At 27.7% G+C, this 13,051-nt stretch overlaps 1 protein-coding gene across 4 annotated transcripts in view; it reads left to right on the forward strand.

The window, feature by feature from the left end:
* Nucleotides 1-13,051, forward strand: part of LOC123305750 (TLD domain-containing protein 2) — a 146,013-nt gene that overhangs the window by 101,594 nt on the left and 31,368 nt on the right. For 3 of the 4 annotated variants that reach the window (XM_044887558.1, XM_044887555.1, XM_044887556.1), the window contains 3 exons: nucleotides 2,406-2,568; nucleotides 6,147-6,354; nucleotides 6,454-6,549. In XM_044887558.1, the coding sequence (XP_044743493.1) occupies nucleotides 2,406-2,568; nucleotides 6,147-6,354; nucleotides 6,454-6,549 (467 nt within the window). The remainder of the gene's footprint in view (nucleotides 1-2,405; nucleotides 2,569-6,146; nucleotides 6,355-6,453; nucleotides 6,550-13,051) is intronic. The other variant, XM_044887557.1, reaches the window with a different exon arrangement.

Consider the following 13,051-nt stretch of genomic DNA (forward strand, 5'->3'; position numbering starts at 1 on the left):
TGGACGGACATTTTTATGACGGATGAAAATCGAGCTATAAATAATAAATAAAGCATTTATTTTTTTTTAAATAAAAATATTAATTTGTTTTTGGATTTACGAAGGCTAAGTAAATAATTATTACTCCATATATTTTATTTAATACTAATTAATTATAATTTTTGGTGCTTTTTCTATATATGTTCCAATAAAGTGAAAGCACCACACTTTCCGCTGCTCGATGATTTGGGTAGGTTGGTTTGTTCAACATTTAGCGTTTTTTTGAATGTGTGTTATTTGTGATTTTAACGTGCGTCGTATTTTATGGTATTGCTTTGCTTTATTTTTATTTATTTTTTTATATAATTAATTTGTTTGTATTTTTAATTAATCACACTGTATATATTTTTAATTTATTTATTTTTAATGAATGCGTTGTGTGATTTTAATTTATTTTATTTATTTCACACAATCCATCCACCCACCCACATCACATAAAGTTATGGATTGTTAATTAGTTTGAGTAATCGTTTACCTAGGTCTGGGATACTAATGCTACCTGCATTATAATTTATTATATTATTTTTAATAGTAACAAACTGACTGCGCTTGCGACTTCGCTCGCATGGAATTTAAACACAAGCATACTATTTAATTTTTGCAGTAAAAGAAAATAATTTCTCACGGTAAAAAATACCCTATATCCGACTCCAGAATGCAAGCTATATCGCTCTCAAATTAAAAAAAAATTGGTTCAGTAGTTTTTTCCTGTAAAATTAAGGTACATACAGAAACATTTTAGTATGAATTTTTGTTGAAATTACATCATTATTTAGCAAACATTTCATTGTATCAAAAACTTCCGGGAAAAATTCAACCGTTAAAAGCTAAAAATGGCATTGAAATTGGTTTCATAAAACACAAGACGGGCAAACTATAGACAGACAAACCTTCTCTTTAGGATATAAATAGATTAACCTGTTTGTTATATAAATAATTAAATCGGTATCGGAAAAGTTGTTATTAATAATAAGAATTCTTAAAAGATAAAAAATAAGTTAAAAATATTATTTTATACTCAATCATTAAATAATTTTATGTAAAATATGGCGCCACTTCCAGTCAAATTATTAGTAAGCTTTAGAAATATTGCGAAATTTAATTATGGTGCCCCTTCCCACAATGACGATTTATTCGTAATAATACATGTTAGTTTTTTGGTGTATAGACTGATCGGCACCGCCTTAATTTTTAATGAAAAACCAAAAAAGTAGTGAAATGCAAGATTCAAGAATTGAAAATTTGGTTGTGTTTTCAGCACGTTCCTAGAACTGCGCTTGGAGCGGGAACACTACTCGCACCACCATAATCGACACCATGTATATCTTTTTTATACGGGTGCCATTGTAAACACATGCATAAAAAAGATAAAAATATAATTTCTAACAAAATTTTGTTAATGTGAATTTGGTCGTTTTTCTTTTTTATTTTGTCATTTTAAAGGGATCTTTTTAAGGATTATTTAACTCATTTAATTTCTAACATTTTGATTTAAATTAATTGCCTCATCAAATTAGCGAATAACCAATTAAGAAATTAATAAAAGAATATTAATAAATATAGAGAATTAGAAAAAACGCACACGTACCAGAAGGCGAACCCGGATTTTTGGATTCATGCCATTTTTCAATTCTCTTTAATTTTGGTTATTAACTAGGAAAGTTATTTGTCTTTATATCCATTGTACCATTAAAAAAGTCATCAATTACAATCGAAAGACTTTGACGTTTTAAATTTGTTTACAAGATTTAGTAAACAAACATAAAGAATAAAAATAAATTTTAAAGTAAAAATTATTGTTGGACCTTCCCCTTGACAATAAAAATTGGTTATTTTAAAACATTCGGTGGTTAAAATAAATTAGATCACATTTACATTCGATATTAAAAGGTAAAATTTAGAATTCAAATCGACAAATAATTCGTATCCAAAGACAGAAAATCGCAACGAAGCTGAATATTACCACTACAATTTCAATGTTTAAAAAATTGATTTAAGTATTAACCTTTAAAAATGAGTAAGGAAAGTGGTAAGATTGGTCAGTGAAGCGACACATATGTTTATATATTAAACATCTATCGAGAAATTAAATGTTTTAGTTTTGAGATGAATTACAATCCATAATATTTTAGTGATGTGAATGTTTTTACACAATACAAATAAAACACAATTTATTACGATAAATAATTAAATTTTATTGACACCATCGATTAAATATTGCTTTCATTTATTGTACAAAAAATTAATTAAATAAAGAAATAATATAAATAAATAATAAAAATTGCATTTCTATATTTATAATAATAATATTAAAATAAATTTCAAAAACAATATACATATAGTGATAAATTTTAAAATATTTACAGAATTAATTCCAAGACCAGCTCGATCATGTGAAGATCCACCATTGTATTTACGATTGCGTATGGGTAAACCATCAAATCGTCCAATACCACGTTCAACACCTTTAATGTCCTATGGCAAAAAGAAAATGCGACCAGAATATTGGTTTAGTGTTCCTAAGAACAGGTACATCTATTTATTTATTTTGTTAATTAGCTTAGTTCCACAAGTTAATATCTTCAATTGTTTCCAAGACTATCCAATATTTTACAATTCTTAGAGGGAATTAAATTATTAAAGAAAAAAACATCTTCTAAATCCTACATACTAATTTAACCAATGAGAGGGTCTTTGATAAAGAGTTCCGAAGAAATTAATATAATGATAAATGATTCATAATTTTAGAAATAAAAATGTAAATACTAAAATGACTTAGGCAAGCTCGTCGATTATGTTGATGGGATTATTTTTATTTCATTTTACATAGTCCGTAAAAGATACGCATTTTCCGATTGACAAATTATTTTAATCTAGAGGGGCGTGTCAATGCAGTCTATAATTTAGTTTAATTACATTTTCCAATCATTATTAGCAAAATGGATTTTATAAACATGTTCTACTTGTTTTTAATATACAAAAAATGAATTTTTAATATAAAAAAAATCGGCCAAGTATGAGTCGGACTCGTGTAGAGTTTCCGTCCGAATGTTTTCTGTTTCTTATGAGAAATTAAAGATTTAGAATTTTCGTTTAAAAGTATTTTCCGTATTTTTGCGTAAATTTAGAAAGGAAGGGGTGTGTAATGATCTCCTTTCATAATAGCATAGCTTAGCCCTGAGGAAGCCTTAAATCAAGATTTCCACCGGGGGCCTTTTTCGGCATAGTGCCACGACAGTTCGCAGCAAATTAAGTTGAAAGAATTAAAGAAAAACAGAAAACTAAAATACCTCAAATTTATTTGGAAATCATCTTTGAAATAAATCGAATATTATCTTAATTTTTCATTTAATTTTATTAAAAATTCGGAGCCTCCTCTTCTGACGGATGTGGAAGCCCCATATTATTCCTAGCGCAGATTTGGCGGTTACTACGATCCTGCATTTTCGTATATTTACTTCTAATATATTTTAAACAATATATATATAGATTTTTTGTGTATTTTTATATTTTTCAAAACGAATTTTTTTAATTGATAGGTCATTTGAATTTTCAATTTTGGGCTTCTTATATCTATATATCTGTGTAAGTGCGTCGCCTAACTCGAAATGTACGAGATTTTAACTGTTTCCGCTCAATAGAGTCGGCTAGATGACAGATGTACAGAACCATAAAAATAAACAAAGGAAAAATTAAAAATTAAAACAACTTAACATTTGAAATGAACTTCAAGTATATTTCCATTGAATGATCATTACTACAAAATAATAATTATTTTTATACAATGATGTTCAATAATTCATGTATTATATAAACCTTACATTAACATCTAATTCCATACAAACATTTGTATCAATTCTTCAATTCGGTTTACAAATGTTTGTATACGAAGTTAAAAACGAAGTGTTTAAACCTATATAAACGAAGAAACATGACATCCTACATGACATCTTTGTAGGAAAAAATACCTTTTTTTAAATACAAATAATGCTGTGCTTTAATGTATAAAAAAGTTTTAATTTATATTATTGCACGAGTAATTTTTACTACTTACTACTCAACATAGTCTAGTCCTAATTAAATATTGATTGCGTTTAGCCGATGCAAGTGCACAGCTCTTTACTGAGCTCTCTTTACACTTTAGATAATCTATTTCTTGGTGTAAATTCGTTTTGATAACAGTTTCTAACAAAAAGGTTGTTAAGATGACTTTAATAATCGTATTGGAACGTAAATGATGTAATACAGTAATATTTGAACAACATTGTATGTAGGTTGTTATACAGGTAGTGCATATAATAAATACTACCTATTCGTTGTGTGCGTAGTCATGGTAGGGATAATAAAATCGATGCCAGCGCTTTAAGTGAAAAATTTTGGAGATAAAGTGGGCTGTTATGACTAATTTGCAATTATTTACATGTTAATGATATAGAAACTGTCAAATTAAAATGATTGAAAAACACTAATTAATTAAACTTAATGCATTAAAAATTGTGAAAATAAGAAATCAAATTGTACAAATATTATTTTTCAAATGTTAATTATCGTAATTATTTATTTAAATTTGTGAAACAAGAATATTAAATTTTAAATGTAAGTTTTCAATGCAATCCACACAATTATATATGCATCCATTAATTCTATAATTAAAGTAGTGTATCGTTGTCATGGAAACGAAATTCACGCTCGGAGCGAATACGATAGAATATATTTACATATTAAATCCAATACAATCAATTACACAGTAATATTATGAACCATATAAAAATTTAAAAAAAGTTGTATGTTATAATTAAAAGTGTAATAATATATAGTGTACAATTTATTATCAATAATTTTTACTATCTATAATCTACCTACAATATCTGGTATCTACTACGGGGACTCAGTACTGTTACTGTTGCTAATTCAAATTTAAAAACTAATCAAAACATTTAAGTAATATAATAATTGATATATAGTTATATAACCTATAAATTATGTTAATTTAATAAGTTATGCTTTGTTTTAAATATGAGTTTTATTTTTAGTAAAATAGTTAATAGCGTTAAGTAAGTGTTGGTTTATTAGTAAAATTTATTAGTTTAAGGTTATGTTTAAAAACATCTGTTTAATTTGCATAACAAAGGGGGATTTTGTTTTTATAAATTTAAACAAATAAGATATACTTTGTTGTTACTATAAAATACAATATAAATACGCATGCTAATTTATTTAAAAAAAGTAAACCCGGTGAAATTAACTAACTGCCTTATCATGTCTTAATAGATAGTGAGTTTACTTTCAACCAACAATCAAATTTACAAGGCCAAAGACCTATGAATTTGGAGGCCACTCAATTAAAAATAGTTTTTATATTTGTATGAAATCTTCTAAGAATGATTTTCTTGGGTCACAAATTGCGGCTATGATGGAGTGCACAAAAAAATTTTCAATTGTCTTGATAATTCTTGATAAGATAGTTTTGTCATTCTAACTGAAAGTTATACTTTATCCAACGAAAAATAATATCAGGTTTTCGAGATATTCGACTTTCAAGCTATGAGAAAACAGCCTGTCGAAACCAATTTTTATTCAAAAATTTTAAAATCGTGTAATGTATATTGTCTGTAAAGTATCATTATTTAAACTATGAATCTTTAGAGACAGCCACGTTATACAATTGTAAAATTTTTGTATGAAACTGGTGTCGATAGACCATTTTATTACAAGTTGAAAGTCATATAGATCGAAAACCTACCATTATTTTTCGTTGGGCGACTGGGGTAAGTTTTATTTAGAATTACAAATAGTATTTAATTTAATTCAAGCCAACTGACAGTATTTTTTTACATTGATTTTGTCCAGAGCCCTTCATTAATTAAATAATAAACGGGCAAAATAGTTGTTAATTCATGCTACACATAAATAATTTTTAACAATTTATTTTAACAACCAATAACGGATTGTCTGCATGATTGATCTGACCGTAATCCGATACGATTGAGAATCGATAAACCTAAATTTGTATGTGAAGTGAACTCTAATAATATTTAGTTGGGATAAGTGTAGAATAAGCTTTTTTTTCTTTTTTTTTAATACTTCTTTAAATTATTCGTTTACAGAGTTGATGATTTATATCGATTTTTACAATTATGGGTGCCACAACGGTATGGTGAATTAACCGACGATGAAATCCGTTCTCGTGGCTTTGATCCTGTAGAATCAGATACCGAATTGTGGGATGATGACAGTCCAACAGGACGTTCGGGATCAGCATCACGAAATGCTAGTCAAGATCAAGAAGGAGAATTAGCACGTGAAAGCTGGGAGGTTAGTACTTAATACTTTTCTATTTAATTTTAATTAATTTATTAAGATGAAAGTTTGATTCAAAATAAACGAATTATTTATTTTGCTTACTTATCTCAGCTGATCAAGGCTCCTTACGTAAAAATCTACTCGATATTGAAGACACAAACAGGCTCATCGGATTTAGAGCCATTGCAATTGGGCTTAAGTGAAGAGGTGTGTGCCAGAGTAGAACACCTGTTTGTTTTATCAATTAAAATCATTTTATTACATAGATATTAGGCCCTTAGGGTAGTCTACTTATTTTTATTTATTTATTTTTTGTCTTAACACTACATAACACCCTTAAAACACACATTCACACACACAAATACACACGCTCAGCCGTTCCCACATCAATAAAACTTTTGTATTAATATTCAAAGGTTTGTCTTCCTAATGAATTAATTATAAATTATAAAAGAATCGGAAATCGATGATAATTTGGTATAAAAAAAAGGTTTTCATTATTTAACAGTGGTGATACTTTAGGTATGTTTTAAAAGAATATTCTTAATAAAGTAATGCAGGCTGAGGAGGACAAACTTTTATTACAGTTTAATGTATTCATTTAGTAAATCCTTAGATTTTGCTAATAAATGTTTTTGTTTTATTTATACAACATATTTAATCTTAACACTGAACAATAAAAAACTTAATAATGTGTCCACGATGTCGATAATAACTAGTGCATAGTTTAGTTCAATATTTATATCACAGATGTCGCTGCACTACTTAAAATAGATAATAATACAATACGATTTTATATAATTTTATAAATTAAATTAAAAATTTACTAATGCTTATTAAAGATAAATGAATTTTGGTCTTTCTTTTAAAGAGAAAATTGCCAATTATAAAATTCGTTTGGATAATATAATTAAAATATAAAATAATCTTGCATCTATAAATTAAATATTCGAGTAACAGTTAAAATATCAATTTTATTACCAAACTTATGTTTATCATTTCTTTAAGAGACGTGAAATGAACTGTGGAATTTTCATTTCATTGTGGTATTATAGTCCATGTTATAACGTTCGTTTTTTTATAAACGATTTCGTATATAAATTCGTTGTTGCTAGATTAACAAATATTTTATTTGGAAAAATTCTAGAAAATTGATTTTAGAGTTGTAGTAGCCATAATTAACTGCGCCGTATTGTGGACGTCGTTTATATATTTAAGAAACAAATAAAAATTAGTTTCTTCTGTGAAGTAGGAATACTCACCTTAATTAATTTATAGATTAATATTTAATTCATTTCGTCGGGCAGAATTTTACTCTTCGTAATTGATGTTCTTCGAACTATCTTAATATTTTTCGAATAGAAATTTGTTATTGAATCTACCTGCTGTACATTTTCTTACAATTTGAACAAGAATTTGGTTGATATTTAAACAAAAATCTGTCCGTAGTACAATTCCTTATAATCCAAACAGGAAGAATTTTATAGATTTTTTTCAAACTGACTGTCAAGGAGTTTTATTTTGCGCGTATCTTGGATGTATGTATGTATATTTGTTTTTTTTTTCTTTATTACCTCGTATCTTCCTAACTGCTTGATGTATTTGGACAGTGACGCATTGTTATATTCATCTTAAAAACCCAAGTGTCCTTAGGTAGGTGTTTGAAAAAAACAGACAAATTGGCGGATTTTTGGGGCGAAATAATAATACGCTAGTAAAAAACTAACCAAACCTATCGAGTATTTTATCAAAATAAAGGAAACTAAAGAGGAATACAAAAATATATAAAAGTTGTATGTTTAAATTTAATTAGGAATAATAAATTTGTTTAAAAAGTTTTAATATAGTATAATAAGACGGTTTTTTTAGTGCTGGGACACTAAAAATTCTAAAATTATTAAAAAAATCAATAAACATACTGCGTCAAATAAAATCTGAAAAGAAAGAAACAAATGCAGCAGTTTACATAGCGACTTTAATAGTCGTTACCATTAAAATCTAGACCGGCCTAAATCTTAATAATGGGCCCCGACTGTTAAAGTCGCTATGTATACTACTCTATACTAAGAGTCGGTTTTTTTATTTTTTTATTATTAATTTTTGTAATTTATGTGAATTTAGTACAGATTCAATTGATTTATCGCATAAAAATATCTTAAAAAAATTACCATCTAGTTAACTGAGTTTAATAAAAGCTTACCTTTAAAATATAATGCGTTTACAGTTCAGATATTTAAACGATTTTGGGTATTGTTGAAAAATGAGAGTAATTATTATTACTCATAGAGGATGTATTACTTTATTATTTTAAATCTATATGTATATAAATTTTATTGAATTAAACATTAATAGATGGCATTGACTGTCTTCATATTTGAAAGCAACACTTGTATTAGCAATATGGATTCTAAAAGAGATTAGCAATAATGAGCCATTAAAAGTCCTTAGGTGGTTTTATAACATAGATTAAAAAAGTTCACTACTTGATTATTTATAGTTTATTATATTTTTGATGACATTCGAATGAAGTAATACTAATAAATTTACAAATGTTTATTTACAAAAGTAATTATATGGGATGTATTATAACAATAATAGATATAATTATGTGATAATAATCATTTAATTAAATTAAATAATATAAATGTTAGGTGTGACACTACATTATACACTACAGTCTACACAATCATTATTTATTTTTGTCAATAAAAAAAAGAAGCTTTATTTATTTATATTTTGTACTAGAATGGAGTCGCATATAGGTAGTGCGCCCACGCCTATAAAACTTAATGATTACCTTTCTATTAAAAGACTCAAAAATGTTTCAATTGTGCGACCAGCTTGTAGTTGATAGATATCTGTTGCAATTTTTTTGCAGTTAATGTCAACGGACACTACACCAAATTTTATCGAGTGTCAGACAAAATGATTTTTAATATGTCATTTGATATTCTTATAAAAAAAAAAAGGTTTTCTGTCGTGGGCCAACGGCCTAATAGTAAATATTGGAATCTGATATGATAACCTTGGATTTTAAATGTATTTATTTTAATTTTTAATTCAGAGTCAATTAATAAGATAACAAATACAGAAGCTACAACAGATATTGATCAGATATCTAACTGTCTACCTACTTGAACAAGTTATTCATGTTAATGCGATCCGTATGGTCCACACTTTCCAGATAATGATAATAACTTTCACTTCAATATGAATTATTAAAAACTCGCTTATTATCACAGTACCTCCAAGTGGTACTATACCTCCAAGAGATACTGATTAAAACCCGCCATTTGGTGAATTTTTTTTTTTTAATTTTATATAAATTCATAAAATCAATTATCGTAAATATTTCTGTAAATACTTCTTCTACAACTTTAGCAGTACAGGCAGTAGTAGTAGTCATAGATGAATTTCTAACATTTTTCGCGTTGCAAAGCTTGAAAAAGGGAATCTTTACACAGGGCCGTAACTAGGGCGTGGCAATGCAGAATTTTAAACGCAAAACAAAATGTATTTTTTGTAGGTAAAACAAAAAGTCAAAATGTCCACCAAAAAATCATCATCTTATAATATAAAAAATATTAATGAAATAAAAGCCGACAGTAAATTAAATGTGGTAAATGTGTGTATTCGCTCCGAGCGTGAATTTCGTTTCCATGACAACGATACACTACTTTAATTATAGAATTAATGGATGCATATATAATTGTGTGGATTGCATTGAAAACTTACATTTAAAATTTAATATTCTTGTTTCACAAATTTAAATAAATAATTACGATAATTAACATTTGAAAAATAATATTTGTACAATTTGATTTCTTATTTTCACAATTTTTAATGCATTAAGTTTAATTAATTAGTGTTTTTCAATCATTTTAATTTGACAGTTTCTATATCATTAACATGTAAATAATTGCAAATTAGTCATAACAGCCCACTTTATCTCCAAAATTTTTCACTTAAAGCGCTGGCATCGATTTTATTATCCCCACCATGACTACGCACACAACGAATACATCAAGGAGCCTGTATGTTTTATAACATTTATAGTGTCAAGTGTATCGCACTATTGATTACATCGATTGCATTTATTTTTACCGACATTACTAATATTTTTCGGAAAAATGTCGTTCAAATTTTAACAAATAATAATCTAACGTCGTTTGCTAAATTTTTTATCCGCATGTATAGGTAATAAAATTTAAAATTATAAAAGCGAGAAGGTATTCAGAATTTAACCTCATTTCGAATTTAGAACGGCGGAATGACCAAATGTGGCACAACAATATTTTCTTTAAATTCCTGGCATACTGTCTAAGTAAAAGTAAATATCTAATGTAAATAATTTTCTTAATTAAAATACAACTTTAAAAAAAAACTTATTGGTTAAAATGCCACCAAAAACTGTTCGGTTCACAATTTAAAACGATTAGGGAATAAAAACTATCATTTCATTAAGGAGGAGTCCCGAGGAGTGTACTCTTGCTTCGGCCCTGTCTTTACAAAAACTTTTATATACGGTTTTCTATCTTTATATCGTGTCCGAAAAAGCTTTCGAATAATGCGAAACCGTTTCAATTTTGTATTCTCTGTCACCAGTTGATACAAATAAGTGATAGCGAAACTATGTTCTACGGACCAGACATCCATGCTTTGGTTTTCATGAAATTTTTTAATTGTCATTGCACCTGTGTATCACTCATGGAAATTAGTGATAAGCTTTTTCGAGAATTTTAACAATGAGAACAAATAAAGTAGTTTTTAATTACCCCTCCACCTTACACAGTAGCGCCACTGACATAGAGGTCCATAAACTAGAACTAAAAAAATGGGGGATAAAATTATCCACTGTTCAAAAACGTTCGACATCACAGGTATGAATGACTACTGATTTTATAACTTGGGACATAATAAATGTTTTTATTTGTATTTTATTATAATTTAGAAGCCGAGTTAATTATAGATATATTCGAGTACATCATACGAGCAAGAGAAAGATAAACAAATCAGATATTTAACGTAAAAACCTGACTAGTGACTACCTACTTGAATAATAAATACGTAAATAAGGATTTCAGATAATATTTATTATTAAGAGTTTTAAGATAATAGGATATTTTAATTTATACATTAACTATCTAAAGTACTCAGACATTTTTTTAAATAGGTTTTAGATACTTCCTATTTAGTATAAAAAGTAGTTCATTTTATTAAATACTCTTTTTATAAATATTTGCGTGTCGAATTCATGTAGACATAATGTGAACCTAATGTCATGCATAGCTTAATGAGTCCTGATTACATAATTGTATACATTTATGTTATCAACTAACAAAAAGAATGTTTTTTCATGCAATTATTATTTTCTCAATAGATCGTCATAAAACTGTTTTTATTTTTGCTAAAAATTAAATAATTTCTTTAAATTCGAAATTTTAGCAGAATGATACCCACCCGCTTCGCTGGGTTTAAAAGTAAAGATTGATAAAGATTGCTCTCGCTTATCCCCTTTCTATAACACTCGAAATAATGGCAAGGATTGTTTTACAGAGGCAAAATATATGTATGGATATCTATTTTTTAAATGTATAATAGTAATTATTCATTGAGTATATCAGAGAAGATGGCCTTGAAGTATTTTATATTGACTATTTTTACAGAAATCTGTAATTTATAGTAATGTCAAATGACTACTTTTACAGAAATCTGTAATTAATGGTAATGTCAAATAAAATTAATTTTTAAATTTTTTTATTAATATATCTTTATAAATTATATCTCATGTGTTATTCTGATATACCAGCTATATTGCTGTACAGTTTCATTAAAAAGTTTTAGCGTGAAAGCGTAACAAACAAACAAACATGCTTACTTTCGCATTTATAATATAATAGGTTGGCTGATAAGTCCCCGGTCTGACACATAGATGGCGTCGCTAGTATTAAATGCATATTATTTTTATATAGTACCAACCTTCAAATGATTCGTGTCAAAATTTGACGTCTGTAAGTCAATTAGTTTGTGAGATAGAGCGTCTTTTGTGAAGCAACTTTTGTTATTGTGAAAAAAATGGAAAAAAAGGAATTTCGTGTTTTGATAAAATACTGTTTTCTGAAGGGAAAAAATACAGTGGAAGCAAAAACTTGGCTTGATAATGAGTTTCCGGACTCTGTATTTTTTCCCTTCAGAAAACAGTATTTTATCAAAACACGAAATTCCATTTTTTCCATTTTTTTCACAATAACAAAAGTTGCTTCACAAAAGACGCTCTATCTCACAAACTAATTGACTTACAGACGTCAAATTTTGACACGAATCATTTGAAGGTTGGTACTATATAAAAATAATATGCATTTAATACTAGCGACGCCATCTATGTGTCAGACCGGGGACTTATCAGCCAACCTGTTATAGAGATAATAAATGGTAATAGTGCCATCTGGTAGTCGAAATTGTAACTACTGAATTCGGGTTTTCTTCTGATTTTAATTAGTACGAATTATTATCGATAGTTAGCGAGTTGCAATTCCCAGTTATCAATACTCCTTTAATTTAGTTCAAATTCTCTATTGTCGGTAGTATATGTGCACAATTCTGCGGAGTGGGAGTTGGGATCTCAACTCGGTTGATAGAAATGCAGACTTACAAATGCTGTTAGAAAGGGCGCGAACCTCGCCAATGTAAGGGTCTTGACCTTCTACGG

Source organism: Chrysoperla carnea, chromosome 1, assembly GCF_905475395.1.
Source record: "Chrysoperla carnea chromosome 1, inChrCarn1.1, whole genome shotgun sequence".
Taxonomy (NCBI): domain Eukaryota; kingdom Metazoa; phylum Arthropoda; class Insecta; order Neuroptera; family Chrysopidae; genus Chrysoperla; species Chrysoperla carnea.